Below are 20,076 nucleotides of genomic sequence, written 5' to 3'. Positions count from 1 at the left end.
AGTAGAGGCACCCCAAACACAATCAGATAAAATGGAGTTGACTGATTTTAGGAGCAGACTTGTCAAATAGGAAAGGGATTATGCCATTTGAGATACATGCTAACTACTGCTTCTCATATTGCACAAACATTCAGAGTTTTGTTAAAAAAAGAAATAAACCATCACACTAGTAACTTTGAAGCCTCCAACCTCACATGGCTACAACTCTAAAGAGTTTTTAAATGTAATGCTGATTAAAAGTTTAAGAATTGTTTAAAAATCACATTCTTCAAAGGGCTTTTTAGGTCACTTTACCTTCCCCTCCCCCAACTCTGTTTTAGACATGACTTAATTTCTTTCTTTCTTTCTTTCTTTTTTTTTTTTTTTCACTTTTTAGGGCCATACCCATGGCATATGGAAGTTCCCAGGCTAGAGGTGGAATCAGAGCTATAGCACCTGGCCACAGCCACAGGAACACAGGATCCAAGCGCCATCAGCAGCCTATGCCACAGCTTACAGCAACACGGGATCCTTAACCCACTGAGTGAGTTCAGGGATCGAACCCACATCCTCACGGATACTAGTCAGATTCGTCAGATTCGTTTCCGCTGCGCCACAATGGGAACTCCCTAGATGACTTAATTTCCACAATGTCTCTCACCTTGCTGAGAGTCTCCAGTAAATTCCCCAGCAGCAACTGAATAGCCTGTTTTAAAGAAAAGAAACCAACGAATCACATGTTTAAAGGCTTTACAAATGATCTGTATCTCGAAATATGAAAGAACTACCCTAGTACTACTTTGTGCAGAAATCCTGATAAATACCGTCACATGAAAGTTTCAGGTTCTACAAAGAGCAAAATTAGTCAAACCAAGACTTATAATCTTGGCAGTGTAACCAATTTTCTGCTTCTGAGTATGGCAGTGCAATCAGATTCTAACGTCCCTTTGCAAAGCAGGAATGCTTCCTTGCCCACCTTGACTTGTCAATGGTGGTGGCTGCATTTTAAGAATTGCTGATTAACCATAATCAGACATGATTACTCTGAGAGGTAACTCTTGCCCTTGAGTTTTGCTATTTCTGATCCCCAATAAGACCTATTTCCTAATCCCCTAAACAATGATCTCCCACACATTTCACTTATCTCTAAAGTGAGGTGAGGTGACCAAAGAGAACTACAATTTTTAAAAGTGCATGCGCTAACCCAAATCCCATAGGATACCAAAGGTGGGAAATGAGAGTGGTGAAATAGCATTGTGTTTTGCACACAATCAATTCTGAGAGGGTTCTAGCAACTGGAAGGTGTCTTGCTCTTTCTAGAAACTGGAAAGGTCCACCATTATGTTGCCCCAGTAGTACTGGACATCCCCACCAATAGATAGTATCTATGACTGACAAAATATTTTATGTGCTAGAGCACGTCACAGAGCCTATAATATAGCTATCAAACTATGTAGATTATATATTAATGGCTGAATCGAAAGAAAGGAAAGTTAACAGTCCACTCTAAGCTAGGAAGAAAAGAACATTTGCCTAAAGTGCCACATACTATCAGATAAATGAAGAATAAAATTTGCCTCTTCGCTTAACATGTGTGTCTTTGGAGAAACCACAAATGCTTGAGCGATGGATCTCACCAAGATAACTGTCATCGTAGGAAGCTGGAGCCACTTCTGTCTGTTTTTCTCCGGCCAATTTCCTTAGGATATCCTTGAAGGAGTAATTCGCAATGATATCTGCAATACTGGCAGTGATCACCTGACCTATGTTCAAAAGGAATAGATTAGCTGAATGAATGCAAGAGGCAGGCCCTCCGCTCTGCAGGACGCAGGGCACCTGAATGACACATACTCCTTTGAAAATGATCATGGGATGGATTGCAGTGGCAACGCTGACATTTCCTGCCTGGCCCTAGAACTGCAAGGTAAAGTTGCTGACAGCCAGCTTTTATTCAAGTCTAGTTGATTTATAACATCACACTTCACTAATGTTATGTTAGATTCAAGTGTACAGCATACTGATTCAGTATTTTTCTAGACTGTACTCCATTGCAGGTTATTACAAGACACTGGGTATAATTCCCTGTGCTATACAATATCTCCTTGTTATTTCTCTATTTTTTATATAGTAGTTTGTGTCTGTTAATCCCAAGCCCCTTAATTTTATGTCCTCTTCTGGCCTTGACCTTATACACTTCTTCCACCTCCAAATGATAAACATATGCAAGGGTCAAGACACCTGTAGGCAAAACGTATGTGATTCAACTATTGTTCTAGAGTATTCTAGCTCAAAGAACCATCATCCAGCTTTGAGATAATCTAGCCAAAATATATCTTTTTACAGGTGGGGAAACCTTGGCTCAAAGGGCTTGAGTGCCTTCCCTAAGGTCATGTGGTTTTGCTATTAGAATATTACAAGCAGGATCTTCTTTGGCATTCTAGTAAGACTTTTCATGTTCTCTCAAAGTTCAGATGTATTAAATCTAAGTCCTCAGTTAATAAATTGTAAAACATATCAGCTAACCTGAAGGAAGGAATTACATAATCTCTGAGCCATTCACATTTTACACTAAAAGAAAGCATAAAATGATGACAGTGGGAAGCAGTGAGGGCCAGCAAGATCCAGAATTTTTGCAAAAAAAAAAAAAAAAAAAAAAAAGAATCCAAGGCCACCAACACTGATAGAAGAATGTTGGCTAATCTCCCCCGAAAAAAAAGTCCCAGTCAGAAGCCTTGAAGTAAGATTGTATTGGGATGGACATGAATTCAAAAGATGGCCAGCGATATTCCACTACAATTGTTTGGCATCCCGATTTTTATTACAGACATCTAAGGAAAAGGGGTGATCTCATGCTGTTTGGGAGAAAACTGGAAGAATGCTTTCAAGAGACTCACATTTAATATTAATTTTGAAGCCAAATTATTCCGTGATAATTCTCACATAATTCCCACCGTCTTTCTGTTTGAAGTCCAAAAAGAATAAAACCCTCAAACCAGGCCATAAATATCTCCAAATGACCATGCCTGAAATGCCCGTTCTTATATTAAGACAGTCATATTTGCACATGCGTTTCTGAACAATGTCTGTAGAATTTGCCAGTTTTCTCTCGGTTACAGCTATATACCTTCTTCCCACTTCCCATAAGCACATATCTTTGTTTCCTTTAGCTGCTTCCCTAGATATTACAATCCTAAGACTTAATAAAAGAGTTTTTAACTATTTTTATTAAAATATAGTTAATTCACAATGTGTTAGTTTCAGGTGTACAGCAAAGTGAATCAGTTATACATACATTCATTTTTTTCAGATTCTTTTCCCTTAGAGTTCCGTGTGCTATACAGTAGGTCTCTCTCTCTCTCTCTCTCTTTTTTTTTTTTTTTTTTTGCTTTTTAGGGCCGCACCTGTGGCACGTTGGAAGTTCCCAGGCTAGGCTAGGGGTCAAATCAGAACTACAGCTGCTGGCCTACCCGACAGCCACAGCAACATAGGATCTGAGCCACATCTGCGACCTACACCACAGCTCACAGCAATGCCAGGAATTGAACCCACATCCTAATGGATACCAGTTGGATTCATTTTTGCTGCGCCATAATGGAAGCTCCCTTTATCTATTTTATACATAGTAGTGTGTATATGTTAAACCCAAACTCCTTATTTATCTTTCCTCCCCGTCCTCTTTGTAACCATAAGCTTGTTTTCTATATCTGTCAGTCTATTTCTATCTTGTAAATAAGTATATTTGTATCATTTTTTAGATTCTACCTATAGGTAATATCATACAATAATTTGTCTTTGTCTGACTTACTTCACTTAGTGTGATAATCTCTAGGTCCATCCATGTTACTGCAAATGGTGTAGTTTTGTTCTTTTTATGGCTGGTTACATTCTATACATGTATCACATCTTTATTCATTCATCTGCCAATGGACATTTAGTTTGCTTTCATGTCTTGGCTATTATAAACAGTACTGCTGTGAACATAGGGGTGCATGTAAGTTTTTGAATTATATTTTTATCTGGATATATGCCCAGGAGTGAGATTGCAGGAGTGAAATTATGGTAACTCTCTTTTTAGTTTTTTAAGGAACCTCCATACTGTTTTCCATAGTGGCTGTACCAATTTACATTTCCACCAACAGTGTAGGAGGGTTCCCTTTGCTCCACACCCTCTCCAGCATTTATTGTTTGTAGACTTTTCAAGGATGGTCATTCTGACTGGTGTGAGGTGATGCCTCATTGTAGGTTTAATTTGCATTTCCAGAGAGTTATATTAGTGATATTGAGCATATTTTCATGTGCCTATTGGCCATCTGCATGTCTTCTTTGAATAAATGTGTACTTAGGTCTTCTGCCCATTTTTTGATTGGGTAGTTTGTTTTTTGATATTAAGCTGTATGAGCTGTTTTGAATAAAATTGCAAATTGTCTATTGCAGCCAAATGCTTCTCTATTCCCTTGATATAGCTAATCTTCAGCATGTCATCAATATCAGACATTTTTGCAACTTAAGGAAAGAATTATGTAAAATTAATCAAGTGAATTAGAACAGAATCTTTAAACACACACGATTTTTATTTTAGACCCGTCCAATGCATAAAATATATTGTTTTCCAGTTTGCAGAATGTTTAAAGACTGAAATGATAATTATTTGATGTTCCTGGTTGAATATGAACTAGAATGAATTAAGCCTAACAGTAACTTCATGTAAAACGTTATCATAAATCCACTCTCCTGTATCTTTCCCATTGGCTTTGTAAACATTACAGGGTCTCTTCCATTTAAGGAATCAAAGTCATCATTCAACTATTCATCTCTTTCATATTCTGCTCTATCTTTATTCTAAACTTTACAGCCAAAATTAAGTCTGTGTTCTCTGTAATCTCTCTTTAGGCAACCCATCCATCTCCATAGCTTCATTTATCACCATTATGCAAATTTTTATTTTAGCCCAGACATCATCTCTGAGTTTAAGCCCATACCTCTAAATGCTTATGTGAAAAATCCTGGATGTGTGTACATGGGTAACTGAATCACTTTGCCACACAGCAGAAATGGTCACAACATTGTCAATCAACTATACTTCAGTAAAATTTAAAAAAATGGAAAACAATTCATACTCGACAGCACCAAAAGCAAACCCTTCATTCTTCCCCAACCCACTCCAAACTTGCTCTCTCCCAGCGTTCTCCATCGCAGGGACTGAGACCCATCTACAGCCATTCAGTTCCCAAAGTCAGCAGTACATCCTTGACATCTGCCCTCCCATCCCCCACAGATATCCCGTTGATCAGCTAGGCTGTTTATTTTGCCTCCAAAGTATCTCTCAAATTCCTCCCCTTTCTCAGTCTGTACCATCACTGCTCCAAGACTCAAATATCTCATCTGAACCTTAGAGCTAGTTTACCTTATAAACTTATAACTAGCTCCTGACCTTATACCTAGTTTGTCGATACTTCACTTTGGCCAACTTGCAATCTACTTTCCTTTTTTTTTTTTTTAAATTATAGTTGATTTACAATGTTCTGTCAATTTCTGCTGTACAGTAAAGTGACTCAGTTATACACACACACACATATACATTCTTTTTCTAATAATATATTCTGTCATGTTCCATCACAAGCGATTCCCTGTGCTGTACAGCCAGACCTCATTGCTTATCCACTCCAAATGCTATAGTTTTGCATCTACTAACCCTAAACTCCCATCTCCATATTGCAGCCAGAGTGATTGTTGCAGAACACCCATCTGATCATAGCATCCCAGGCTTAAAATTCTCCAGTGGTTTCCCATTATTCTCAGAACAAACAATATGTTCTTACTCCACCTAAGGCAATCCATTGAAACTGCGGCCATCCACCAGGGATTTCTCATTGTTTTTAGGATAAAGACAAAACGGCTCACCCTGGGCTGCAAGCCCTGCCTGGTGAGTGGGGCTGCTCTATCCCACTCAGTATCTCTTAGCTCTAGTCCCTTGACGTCCCTCCTTTTTGCCCTAGAATATTTTCACACAGCCCCTCCTCTCTTTGCCTCATTACTTCCTATTCAAGGTTTGAATCTCAATTCAGGGTTGCTTGCTTCCAGATTAGCTGACATGAAGGTTGCTGCTGACATATGTAACACCTTTTTAAGAATAAGAGAAAGTTCCTCCCAACCTCCCCCCACCTCCCCACCCCCGCCCCCACTCTTCCCCCGGGCTCCCTAAATACAGCACAGATTGTACTTCATCTCCCTGTCAGCCAGCATTCAGGGGACAAAACACATCTGCATGAGGCCACCCTGGAGAAGCCTCCTATGCTCCCATGGCCCCTTCTTGCTATCTGTTTCCTTTCTAGTGGGTATCACGCCTGGAATTTCTCAAATACTTGTGCGAATATTTGATTAATTCCTGTATCTTTCCCAGATGGTAACCTTTGCAGGTTACGCATTACTGTATCCTCAGCATCTTGCACCAAGCCTGGCTTGGCCTCCATAAGCATTTGATGAATAAAGGAATTAAGTTGGAACAGTACATGTTAATCCCAAACTCCTAATTTATCTTCTCCCCATTCCGCCTTTCCCCTTTGGTAACCCTATACACACTACTAAATATAAAATAGATAATCAACAAGGACCAGCTGTATGCACAGGGAAATCTACTCAGTATTCTACAGTTGGCGGCCTAGCAATTAAGGATCCAACACTGTCATTGCTGTGACTTGGGTCACTGGTGTGGGTGTAGGTTGGATCCCTGGCCCAGGAACTTCTGCATGCTGTGGGCGTGGCCTAAAATTTCTGTAATAACCTATGCGGGCAAAGAACCTGGAAAAGAGTGGATATATGCATATATATAACTGAATCACTTTGCCGTATGCCTGAAACTAACACAACATTGTAAATTAACCATACTCCGATATAAAATAAAAATTAAATTAAAAAATCATTAAAAAAAGGAAAAGTCACAACAGTGTTTTAAAATATCATTGCTCTAATAAAGTACAAACTGACATGATACTTCCCTCATTGGAGAAACTATAAATATGGATATAAATTTAACATAATAAAAAGTCAACCCTTGATGTTACTTCTGTTTCATCTCCTTGTTCCAAACAACCAGTGGGCATTTCTTCTCTGCGAACAGGACATACCTTGCCAATAAAAGCTCCCAGGGCCTCCAACTATGAGGTCTCCATTCTATAAAACAGAAAGAGCAACAAAAATTGGAAAAGAAAAACAGATTTTTTTAAAAGGGTGATAAATCATCATTAACAGCATTGCAGTAACAATTTGTTATACACAAAAAAAAAGTGATTATTAAGAGGCCCTTATATCTGAGTCATGCAGGTCATTTTCTTTCCTTTTATTGCTTCCAATTATTTAGTGTTATATTAACTAATTTTAATTTGGCTCAATTAGGTAAGTAAAATTCTCTCCCCTGAGAATATATAAATGCAGTTTTTTGGCCCTGCCTCAAGTAAGCAAATATCTGCATGTTTCCTGTGGCACAATTTAGCAGACATGGTCCTTTGAGCCTTGGCAATAAAAACAAAATTCAGTTTCTATTTATCTCAAGGCCACGGTAATGCCTATTTTTTTCCATACATCTGCAAACCCACCCCTTCCCAGGAGAGAGACAGAGAGCGAGAACTCCAGACTAGAAAATAATACGTTTTCTTGTTTACTTACAATCTCACCTCACATATCCTGCATCCTTAACTTTCATGGGGGGTGGGTAGAAAAAAGAAAGAAAATAAAATTTCAGATGTCGATGAAATTTAGATGATTTTTTTCAAAACCATGGACTCTTTGCCTCCTATATTCTTACTAGACATCTCTGTTTTTAATTTTGTGAAAAGATATGTGAATTTTAACACAAAAGTGAAACCTAATCCATCAGTTACAGCTAAGAGATAAAAATGTATAGATTCTTGTGATCTTTTTAGCAGCATATTCCTTAAGTGAGTTTTTGAGATTTTTTCACTTAAAAATGAAGTGAGACTGTTGCTTTTCAACCTATATATTTCTTTACTATTTAATAGATGTCATGTACATAGATTACTTTATTAAAAATACAGAGCAAACAGAACAGATACTGAGTCACAGACTTTGAAAAACATATGGTTTCCAAATGAGACAGGTTGGGGGGGGGATGTGCTGGGGGTTCAGGATGGAAATGCTATAAAACTGGGTTGTGATGATCCTTGTACAACTATAAATATAATAGAATTTATTGAGTAATTAAAAAAAATAGAGAGCAAAGAGGAGTTCCCTAGTGGCCCAGCAGTTAAGGATCTGGCATCATCACTACTGAGGCTTGGGTTCAATCCTTCACCCAGGAACTTCTGCATAACATGGATGTGGGACCCCCCCCCCGCCCCCGCACCTCCCCAATAAAAAAGCAAAGAGAAAAATTTCAAGGAGTTGCCAAAATAGGATATACCTAAAGACGCTTTGGTTGGTGGTGGTTAGTGGGGGTTGGGGGGTGGGAGGCAGAGGCAGAAGGTAAGAAAAAAAAAAATCAAGCAGATAAAATAAATATTAGAAGTTAAAGACCCAAAACATTCACCTTATAAAAATCCAAACTAAATCCTGCTTGGCAGTAACCCTGGCCTTCAGGATCAGCATTACCTGGAATGATCAAAAGATATAAATGTTATAACGTCATCCTTCCCAAGACATATTTTATTTATTATTATTGTTGGTGTACATCTTCCTGTGGCATATGGAGGTTCCCAGGCTTGGGGTCGAATTGGATCTGAAGCTGCCGACCTACGCCACAGCCACAGCAATGGGGGATCCAAGCTGCGTTTGCAACCACAGCTCACGGAAACACTGGATCCTTAATCCACTGAATAAGGCCAGGAATCAAACGCATAACCTCATGGATACTACTCAAGTTTGCTACGGCTGAGCCACGATGGGAAGTCTACCAAGATGTATTTTCCTAATCAGTTCAGGCTACTCTGCTGTTTTCTCTATAGAGTTCTAAATTTGAAATGATTGATAAGTGTTTTACGTTTATTTTTAAAATTTATTCCAAGTAGGAATTCCCGTCGTGGCGCAGTGGTTAACGAATCCGACTAGGAACCATGAGGTTGCGGGTTCAGTCCCTGCCCTGGCTCAGTGGGTTGACGATCCGGCGTTACCGTGAGCTGTGGTGTAGGTTGCAGACGCGGCTCGGATCTCGCGTTGCTGTGGCTCTGGTGTATGCTGGCGGCTACAGCTCCGATTCAACCCCTAGCCTGGGAACGTCCATATGCTGTGGGAGCGGCCCAAGAAATAGCAAAAAGACAAAAAAAAAATTTATTCCAAGTAAAATCTGAAACAGATTTCAGCCTGTTTTCTTGTCCCAAATGGCACTATTGTTCTGTAGTAAGATCAATAGAGGGAGTTCCCACTGTGGCGGGGTGGGTTACAACGGCTGGGATAGCTGCAACGGCTGGGATAGCTGTGGGTTCCATCCCAGCCTGGTGCAGTGAGTTAAAGGATCCGATGTTGCTGCAGCTGTGGTGCAGGTCGCAGCTGCAGCTCGGATTCATTCCCTGGCCTGGGAACTTCCACATACCATGGGTGCAGCCATAGAAAAAGAAAACAACAGCAAAAGATGAATAGGATACATGTTCTTGGACTTATCTGACTAGGTTTTACAACTCATGTTTGTTTCAAGAAATAAAACCTCCTGGTTCCCCAAGTGGCAGTTATGTGTTTCTGAGGCACCTGTGAGTTCTCAGTGAAGCATTGCCTTGAGAAAGGGAGGGCTCCACTTGCTCACCAAGACGGATACTTTCTGCTGAGAGCCTCGATTTTCATAATCCATCATAGGACATTAACTGTTAATTGTTCTATTATCATTAGGTAACTATGGACATTGCATTTCTGGTCATGGTGAATCTCACAGGGACACTAATATTCACGAAAGAGAAAACTCTCTAGCCATGGCTTATTTTATATTCCCTGTAATGTAATTTATTCACTGACTGGCCAATAGGACTTACACAGATTTTTAAACCACAGGCAGGTCAACATGTGGATTCCAGGATATTAGGATCCCAGACCCTTAGGAAGAGGAATGTATTGCTTGTCCCTTTAAAAGAGTGTCTACAATTCTCAAGCGCTTAAATTAAAACTAAAATGTAATTCTGAAGAAGGACGCTCCATCACTACCTGGCTAGATCCAAACATGCAAATAATTATTCTGTTCTTATCAAAGATAGTCCCGAATGGAAATGAAAAATAGGAGGGCAGGAAAGGAAAAGCTCATCAACACAGGAAAAAAGAAAGTATATAGGTTGGGCATGTGCCTGTTCTAGAAGCTTTTTGAAATGGATCTGCCCTTCGCAGCTTTTCCTAGGATGTCTTCTGTTTTCTCTTTTCTTTGGTTGTTCCTTAGCTAATTTTAGATCTGTCATCAGCCATTCTTTCCAGATGCTCCCTTTATATTCTAAAATACTATTTTACCTCATATACTGTATTTTTTGGATGATCTGTTTTTAATTCAAATGTCAACGTATGCTTTGTGTGTGTCTTTATTTTTTTTTTAAGCTCTGGTCTTTTTTTTAGCTTTATGGAAGTATACTTAATATATTTTAAAAACTGCACATTTTGATGAGCTTCGACATATGCATAAACCCATGATGCTACCACTACCATTAAGAGAATAAACATATCTGTCACCTCCAAAAGATTCCTTTTGTCCCCCTCCTCCCCAACCAACTATTGCTTTGTTTTATTTTGATAAAAATGCTTAACATGAGATCTACCTCCTTAACAAAAATACAGGAGCATAGTACCTTATGCCGTATTTTATTTTATAACTATACTTTGTGGTTTATAATCATGAGTGCTATCAAGTTCCTTAAAGTCTCATCTGTATCACCTCGCATGTCCAGGTACCATTTTTCTAGAAGTTCATGTGTGTGTAACTATTTGTATGTATCCGGAAATATGTATGAATACATGACATATGGTTAGATGAACATATATGTATAATCTGGACTATATTTAAGAAACATATTTTTAATGCATAAACCTTTTTATAAATCCTTTTTAAAATACACGAACTGTTTTATTTTTAATATTGTAAATTCCTCAGAAAGGAAGAAACAGGACCCTTCTTTGAAGTCATTTTGCTTTGAAACAGGAAACTGAAAAAAAATGAAGTGGTTTTTCATAAAATTCATTGAGAAAATACCAAATTCAAATGTTTAAGTGGTAACTACAATAGAACCGTGAGCTTACTTTGCAAAGGAAATTTCTCTCCTAGGATCTGTAGTTATGACAGTGGGAGGAATTTTTCTTCCTGGAACTTCAGAGCATCTATCAACTTTACAATTATGTCCCAGAGTAAATTCAGGAATCCAGAGAAACATATTATCACATGTTGGCTTCCCAAGGAGAATGGAAGGGTGTGCATACACCATCCCTGCCTGAATTATGAATGATCGTAAGAGCTACAGGCATGTCATTAATATGAATGAGCAGCTGACCACCCAAATTGCTCAAAGTCAGTTGGAGCTTCGTGGTGTGAAATGAACAGGAGAGGCTTCTCAGACGTCTCTCTTGAAAGTGATATTCCTGTTCTGTGATACTGACCACATGCTCCTGAACAAGCTGGCTCTGTGTTAATGAAGGTGAACTCCTTCGGGAACACAGGAAGTCTGCTCCTTGGGTGCGTCTGAGGAGGAAGTACTCCCAGTATGAGAGGGACCATGAGGATGTGAACGCTGGAGATGTGTACCAGGGTGGAAAGAATTCTTGGCCATTCATTTAGCTATTCTGCAACTCAACACAAACTCCACTCTTTTTTTTTTTTTTTTTTTAATGGCTGTACCCAGGGCATGTGCAAGTTCTCAGGTTAGAGACTGAACCCGCATCTCTGCAGCAACACTGAGCCACCTCAGTAGGATTCTTAACCCACTGCACCATGGAGGGAACGTCTCCACTCTTTTTTTCTTTAGGAAACCAAACAATAAATTGCCAACTTAAGGTACCCATGTAACTCAAAATATGAATGAAATATAATTTATATTTTCAGGTAGTGGTTCAAACTCACACTGCAGTCCTTATCCTACAGATCTAGATGCCTTGTGCTATATTTTGATCCGAGCTTTCCCATCACGTGGGTGTCAGATAAAAAGGCAGAACAAGGAGTTCCCTGGTGGCTCAGTGGGGAAAGATCCAGTGTCACTGAAGCAGCGTGGGTTGCTTCTGTGGCGTGGGTTCAATCCCTAGCCCAAGAACTTCCACATGCTACAGGTGTGGCCAAAATGAAATTTCTTTTGTTGAGGGAGTTCCCTCAACAAATCTGACTAGTATCCATGAGGATGCAGGTTCGATCCCTGGCCTCGCTCAGTGGGTCAGGGATCCGGTGTTGCCTTGAGCTGTGGTGTAGGTTGCAGATGAGGCTTAGATCCCGTGTTGTTGTGGCAGTGGTGTAGGCTAGTAGCTATAGCTCCAATTCAACCCCTAGCCTGGGAATTTCCAAATGCCATTGGTGCAGCCCTAAAAGTGAAAAAAAAAATTCTTTTGTTGAGATATAATTGACATATAACCTTATATGTCCAAGGTGTACCATATAACCATTCATTGTATGTATATACTTTGAAACGATAACTACATTGTGTAGTTAACATCTATCACCCATGTTACATTTTTTTTTTTTTATGGCCATACCTGTGGCATATAGAAGTTTCCGGGCCAGGGATTGAATCCAAGCCACTGTTTGACCTGCATCACAGCTGCAGCAATGTGGGGTCCTTAATCCACCGCACTGGGTCAGGGATTGAACCCATGCCTCTGCAGTGACCCAAGCTGCTGAAATTGGATTCTTAACCCACTAAGCCACAGCAGGAATGCCGGTTACAATTTTTTTTAAAGCTCTGAAGATCTACTCTCTCAGCAATTTTCAAACATACAATATCGTATTAGTAACTCTGGTCGCCATGCTGTATGTTACCTCCACAGGATTTATCTTATAACCGGAGGTCTGTATGTTTTGCCCACCTTTACCCACTTAGCCTCCAGCCACAAGCCCCGTCATTGGCATCGAGGAAACTGTACTCTTTTTTTTTTTCTATGTTACTGGGGTTTTTTTAAGATTCTGCATGTAAGTGAGATCATACAGACTGTTTTTCTTTCTCTGTCTGACCTATTTCACTTAGCATAATGCCCTCAAGATCCACCCTTGTTGTCACGAATGGCAAGATTTCATCCTTTCTTGGGACCAAATAATAGTCCATTGTGTATATGTTTTTATACCACATTTCCTTTATCTACGCATCCATTGATATGTGCTTTGGTTGTTTCCATGTCTTGGCTGTTGTAAAGAATGCTGCAATTAACATAGGGGTGCAGATATCTTTTCAAGATAATGATTTCAATTCCTTTGGATAAAAACCCAGAAGTGGAATTGCTGGATCTGAAATTATTCACCGACATGCATGCTGTCTTTGTCCTACACTCAAGTGTAAGTGTTTTTTGAAGACAGAGGTTTGTTTTCTCTTGTTCTGTGGTTTATTCCCTAGACATAGAATAATTAGTGCTTGGTATGTTCAGTAAACACATGTTGAATGAATACATAACTGAGTCTTACTATCTACAAGGAATACCTGTTTTAAAGCCATTTAAAATTCTGAATTGAGGGGTTCCCATTGTGGCACAGTGGATACAAATCTGACTAGTATCCATAGGATTCGGGTTTGATTCCTGGCCTCATTCAGGGGGTCAGGGATCTGGCGTTGTCATGAGCTGTGGTGTAGGTCACAGACTCCGCTGGGATCCTGCATTGCTGAGGCTGTGGCGTAGGCCAGCAGCTGTAGCTCTGATTTGACTCCTAGCCTGGGGACTTCCATTTCCCTAAAAAGCAAAAAAAAAAAAAAAAAAAAAAATTCTGAATTCACAGACTATTCATTCAGCTGACATTTATCAAGATGTGAGGAAGTGGCTTTTTTATTTCACTATTTTAAAGCACAAAGTCACAATCTTCTCCTTGACAAAATCATCACTCTAAACTATCAGAGGTAGCAGTTTCTCTCCCAGCCCTTTGGATCGTTAAATCTCAGAGGCCTCTTAGGAACCCACTAATATCACTGACACATTCTTTATCTTCTTTGTTTGATTTCAGATACTTGATCATTGTCTGGCCTAAATTAATCTTGAAATTTAAAAATATTCACATGAAATGGGAAAAGTTTATCTATAGTTTGGAGAGTCTAATTTGGGTTGGGTTTTAAAAAATCAATACTCTAGGAGTTCCTGCTGTGGCTCTGCAGGTTAAGGACTTGATATAGTCTCCATGAGGATTTAGGTCCAATCCCTGGCCTTGCTCAGTGGGTTAAGGATCTGCCATTGCCACAAGCTGTGGCATAGGTCTCAGATGCGACTGATCTGGTGTTGCTGCAGCTGTAGTGTAGGTCACAGCTGCAGCTCCTATTCAACCGCTAGCCTAGGAACTTCCATATTCCACAGGTACAGCCATCAAAAGAAAAAAAATTTTTTTTGAATGGAGATGGAGTTGAAAACCTAAAATAAGGAACCAAAGAATTTGATGGCAGAATAATGAAAAAAATGGAAAATATCTAAAACATGGAAGAGGATCAGCAGAATTCTGTCTTGGTCTCTTTTTCACAGCAAGGCCTCCTGTCAGCCCATTAATAAACTTTACCCCCATAGCTTTTTCCTTATCAGTGGAGTTTTGAGATTACCTGCATTGTCTACAACAGAAAAGCTCTTGAGCTACATTTCAAGAATAAAAATAACTTACTGTTGGAGTTCCCGTCATGGCACAGCGGAAACAAATCTGACTAGGAACCATGAGGTTGCAGGTTTGATCCCTGGTCTCGCTCAGTGGGTTAAGGATCCAGCGTTGCCGTGAGCTGTGGTGTAGGTTGCAGATGCAGCTCAGATCCCGCGTTGCTGTGGCTCTGGCGTAGGCCAGGGGCTACAGCTCCGATTCGACCCCTAGCCTGGGAACCTCCATATGCCGCAAGTACGGCCCTAAAAGGACAAAAAGACAAAAATAAATAAATAAATAACTTACCGTTCCGACAAGGAGAGTACTCAGCATACGCACTGAAATTCTGAATTGCTACATAGCAAGTACCAACTGGATCCTTTTCCGGTGTTGGTTTAAGAGTTCTCCAGTGATATAATGGAGCACAGGCCTGGGAAACATCAAAGACGATAAAAAATTTTTTGATGTAGGTTCTTCATACTGCTCTTTGACTTGATTAATAGACCTAAATTTATAACAAGCAATGCTAAGTTATTAGGTGAATTAATTGGCCTCGAGTATGCTAAAGAGTACTTGAGGAGTCAAGAGTTCATTAAACTGCCAAAGCCAAGTTTTCTCCATTAATGCTCCATAGAAGTGGAGTAAATTAAACATATACCAAGGAATGAGATCTTCCCCCACAGGATTTTAAATCAAATAAAAGTAACCTGGCAAAAGTAATGTTTACTAAAAGCCAAGAACTCATATTTTCTTTTTTTTTAAACTGGACCCGCATAAAAGCAAATGAACATTTAAACAGCGAATGAATCAGTGTGATGTCTTAAAATGAGACCTAGTTTCTTTCTTGGTCTAATTGTGCTTAAAGAAAAACTACTTTCAAGTCAAAAGACGTGGACAAGTTTGTAAACTTCTGTTCTGTGGGTGGATTCCCCTGGTTTTTCACCAATGGAGTTCTCTCATGATATTTGAAACAATGACTTAACATTTGGACATGCTACCCCCTTATCACAGTTTTGTTGTTGTTTTTGTTTGTTTGTTTGTTTGTTTATTTTTGCCGTACCCATGGCATATGGAAGTTCCCAGGCCAGGGATCCAATGCTGGACCCTTAACCTTCTGTGCAATAGTGGGTTTATGTTTCATTGAATGTTTATGTTTCAGTTTCATGACAAACTGAAGATTAACTTAAATGATGGTATGAAAAACACAATTCTTGTGTGAAACCCTCTGGTTGCTTCTTCAGAAGCTTGGATTCAAACAAGAGCATGATATTTGGAAGGATTATCAAATATAAAAGATAATACATGACGCTTTCTTCAAGTAAATTAAAGAACATTAATTGTGCTAGGAAAGAGAGAGGCAATAAAAATAACCAGAGAAAACATAGGCACCTTTTTGACTTCTGTTTTTCTAGCTCGAAGTCTCCCAAAATGTGTTTCACCAGGTTATTCAAGCACTCCTTTCTAAGGATGCAGAATTACAGATTTCTAGAATACAGAACCACTAGCCTCTCTCCCACCTTGATGGCTTCACATTCAATGCCAAAAAAGGGAAGGCAGATCCCAATTTTTAAAGTCCTTGCCTGATTCCACACGTCCTTGGTAATCAGCCCAATGTGTAATGACTTTAAATAAAAATAACTTACATTTTCAAGTAAAGTTACTTCCATAACTTCAGTTTTCTGCTTCTATAACTTCAGTTTTCTGGGGTTTTGTCTCTCCTTATATTGTAAGGTCTTGGCCAATACGGAAAAACTTTCTAACTCATCTAAGTTCCTTTAACTCAGGGCTGTACTCGTGCACTGACAAGTTGGGTGGTTAAGATATTTAACATAAGGTAGAATGGTGAAAAAGAGGAGTTTGGAAGAGAAAAGCATAACCCGTGTGGCTCAGTATAAGCCATTTGCCTCACTTTCTGTATCACCATAGAACATTTCAATGCTGAGACAGTTCTTTCCAGGGCTTGCCTGCCGTCAGCCCGAAAAAGTTGTATTTTTAATACCTGCTCAGTTTCACACTGATGTGAAACACCATGATATGATAATATTCAGGTTTTGGCCCAAATTTAACAGGTACATGCATGATATCCGAATATTAAAAAAAAAAATACTTCTGTTTGCAGCATTTTGAAGTTTTAATAATGGTCACCCAGAATTTAATACTTTATTCTGCTAAGTTTCAATGTTCAAGGGAAAAAAATTAACTTGATATATACTTTCTATTATCCTGTTTCCTATCACCTAATTTTGAAAATGCACACATACCCTCAAATTTATTATTATTTTTATTATGAACAGGATGTGCTATTTTCTTTTCAATGATTCTGAAGTCTTCTGTAAATATTGAATAAATGCACAATAATGTTATAGATAAATTTTCAAGACTTAAAAAATATCAGTACAGTACCAAGAGATTTTTTAACTCCAAATAGTTATTAGATGGAATTAGCTTTTCCTTAGTGATTCATATACATCATAAATCACTAAAGGATAAAAACATTTTTACCAGTTTTGGAATGTGAAAAGCATATTCATGCAAATCCAGTTCTACAGAGAGCCTACTGTACATTCTGGATTTGTAACTGAAGAAGACTATCTATATTTTACACATCACCTGTTTCATGTCACAATTTCTTTGGGGGGGTTAACCGCAGGCCAAATCAAGCAAGGCATTTCCTTTAGATACTATTCTTATTAAATCACAATTCAAGCAGCTTTAAACAAATCCTAAAAGCCAAAGTTACTGCTTTATTTTGAAAATCCCCCAACAAATACAAGAAAATTTCCAAATCAGCTTACCACAGTCATTTATTTCTCAAGAAATGAGACGTATTATTGCTCAGAACTATAGAGAGAACCATAAAGTCTGAGTTTTAAAACTGAAAGATCTCTATTTGAAAGTGAGAAATTTTTACTTTTAAAAGTATCAGTGTACTCAGAGAAGCACATTATTGGAGATGATATTCTTAAAGAAAATTTCCCCATAGTTCTAAACACCACAGTACGTCACAGTAGATTAACTTTTAAAACATCCCAACAGTAGTAGTCCTATTTCTCAGATCAAATTTTAATCAACACTTTAAATCCATCTTCAGCAATAAAATATCTTTGTTTGGACTTAGCTTTTATTTTTCTCTCTTACTTACTTGTCTTTTTGAAATATTTGAAAAGATCTAACCAATTTTCTGGAAAGCCAGTTTTCTATCCTGTAGCTTTAAAGGTTAATACAGAATCTTTTATTTTAAGCACTAAATTTTTTTTTTGGCATGCTGATAACACTTATCTTTGGAAATCTGATGTGTTCTTACGTGAACGGATTTATGTAGGTAAGGAATTTGATAATATCTCAGAGTGCACATTATTCCAAAGCAGCCCTGCCAACACACAGTTAATACTCACCACCACTTTTCCTTTGTGAGCTCTCACTGTTGCTCCAAACCATTGATTCGATTTAAACTCTATAGGTTCCTTGGTTCCATTTACTCTGATCTTTCTGTTGTCTGGCAAGAAGGACATGGACTGTTAATAATTTGTAAAGTGAGGAGTTCCCATTGTGGCTCAGGGGGTTAAGAATCCAATGTAGCCTCCTTGAGGATGTAGGTTCAATCCCTGGCCTTGCTCAGGGGGTTAAGGATCCAGAGTTGCTGCAAGTTACAGGATAGGTCAATGATGTGGCTTGGATATCTGGTAGTGCTGTGGCTATGGTGTAGGCCTGCAGCTCTGCTTCAAACCCTAGCCCAGGAACTTCCATAGCCCACAGATGTGGCTGTAAAAACAAAAAAATAATAATAATTTGCAAAACAGGGCAGCCAATTATAAATATAAACATATATTTTTATATATTAAATATAGTTAGGTGATAATGAATTTGCCCATTAAAATATTTGAAAAACAATTTTCATAGTGTTTCCCTTTGATTAAGTCTAAACGAGACTTTTCACTGAGAACAATACCCATCAAATGAAAATACATCTTAGAACATGACATTTTACAACTTGAAGCATTTTTTTAACGACCTGTATTTTCAGGGATAACTGGACTGTAAACTTGATGTAGACTCTGACAGCCTTAAATCCACTTTTGCCATTGATTTGTATCATATGGAAGACCAAATATTTATAACTACTCTAAAGAATTCCCAATCTTTTCTGATAGTGAAGCCTTTGGGAATCTCTGTGGTCCCAGAAGCATAGCTTTCTTGGCGAGGGTTAGCAGGAATCTGCTTGAAGGACTCAAAGTTCCTGGGTTTTAACTGAGTAACACGTGTCCATACAGCCACTGAAAATAACCCCTCAACACAGTTTTAAACATACTTTGCAGATGTCAGCATGAGAGGAGCCATCTGGGTAGAAATTCAACCCAATTACGACACACTTCAGGTCTTAATAAAAAGCAGATATCTTTTCTTTCACCCCTGATTCCCAGTCAGTGTATTTCCCATGTGGTTCTAACTGCATGGTTCTTACTGAACTTCATCAGTAACAGCTAATGAATTTCAAAAGACATTTGTACTGGGGCATCTTATTTGTATGTGTTCTCTTTGGTGTGTGTTTTATTTTTCCTCCTCGACTCTGTAATAAATGCATTGCAAATGAACTTTTAACTTCTATTAAGTGAGGCCAAAATATACATGTAATTAACATTCAGCTGAGTTTACATAAGATGACAGACCTTTCAAGAAGGAGTAAATTATATATACTGTCTTAACCTAAAATTTACATTTTGATAGGTTAGTAGAAAATTATGAATTTCCTTCTTTAAAATCTCTTGCTTTCGATGTTTCTGGGCTTTTAAAAAAGAAAAAAAAAAAGCGTGTTCTGGAAATCCTCACCCCAAAATGCACACACCTGGCAAAGAACTGGAACAACTGACAGATGAGAGCATAAAACTGAAAATATAAACATTCTATTGGAGTCTAAGCAAGGAGATTGTAAGACTCAGAGACAAAGGATCTTGTCACCATTAACTGGGTGAACTTGGGGAAGTCATTGAATCTTTTGGAGTTTTAATTTCTTTTCTAAAATGAGGCTGTGAATACCTCTCCTCTTTCTTTTTCACCAGTGAACAGAGTCATAAAGATCACATGAGATAAATGAACATAGTATCGCTTTGTAAGCTGAGAATGTACTATAGAAATCTTGCAGCAATGCAACCCTTTAAAAATATCTCTTGGAGTTCCCTGGTGGTGCAGGGGGCTAAGGACCCAGCGTTGTCACTGGTGTGGCTAGGGTTTGAACCCTGGCCTGAGAACTTCTACATGCTGCAGATGCGGCCAAAAAAAAAATTCTAAAAAATATTTTAATTAGAAACCTGACAATTCAACCTAAGTACAAAAATTGAAAAGAACCTTATAGAAAACAACTTGCTGTTCCATATTGGCCTTATTTTGCCAGA

At 38.6% G+C, this 20,076-nt stretch overlaps 1 protein-coding gene across 1 annotated transcript in view; it reads right to left on the bottom strand.

The window, feature by feature from the left end:
• The window catches only part of ITGA8 (integrin subunit alpha 8), a 170,773-nt gene that overhangs the window by 127,597 nt on the left and 23,100 nt on the right, over positions 1–20,076 (bottom strand). The window contains exons 3-8 of the mRNA XM_021064834.1: positions 18,082–18,182; positions 14,993–15,116; positions 8,522–8,583; positions 7,104–7,149; positions 1,617–1,742; positions 641–685 (exon numbers count right to left, since the gene is read on the bottom strand). Coding sequence (XP_020920493.1) covers positions 641–685; positions 1,617–1,742; positions 7,104–7,149; positions 8,522–8,583; positions 14,993–15,116; positions 18,082–18,182 — 504 coding nt within the window. The remainder of the gene's footprint in view (positions 1–640; positions 686–1,616; positions 1,743–7,103; positions 7,150–8,521; positions 8,584–14,992; positions 15,117–18,081; positions 18,183–20,076) is intronic.

Source organism: Sus scrofa, chromosome 10 (genome assembly GCF_000003025.6).
Source record: "Sus scrofa isolate TJ Tabasco breed Duroc chromosome 10, Sscrofa11.1, whole genome shotgun sequence".
In the NCBI taxonomy this organism is placed as follows: domain Eukaryota; kingdom Metazoa; phylum Chordata; class Mammalia; order Artiodactyla; family Suidae; genus Sus; species Sus scrofa.
This window is presented reverse-complemented; position numbering and strand designations above follow the sequence as displayed.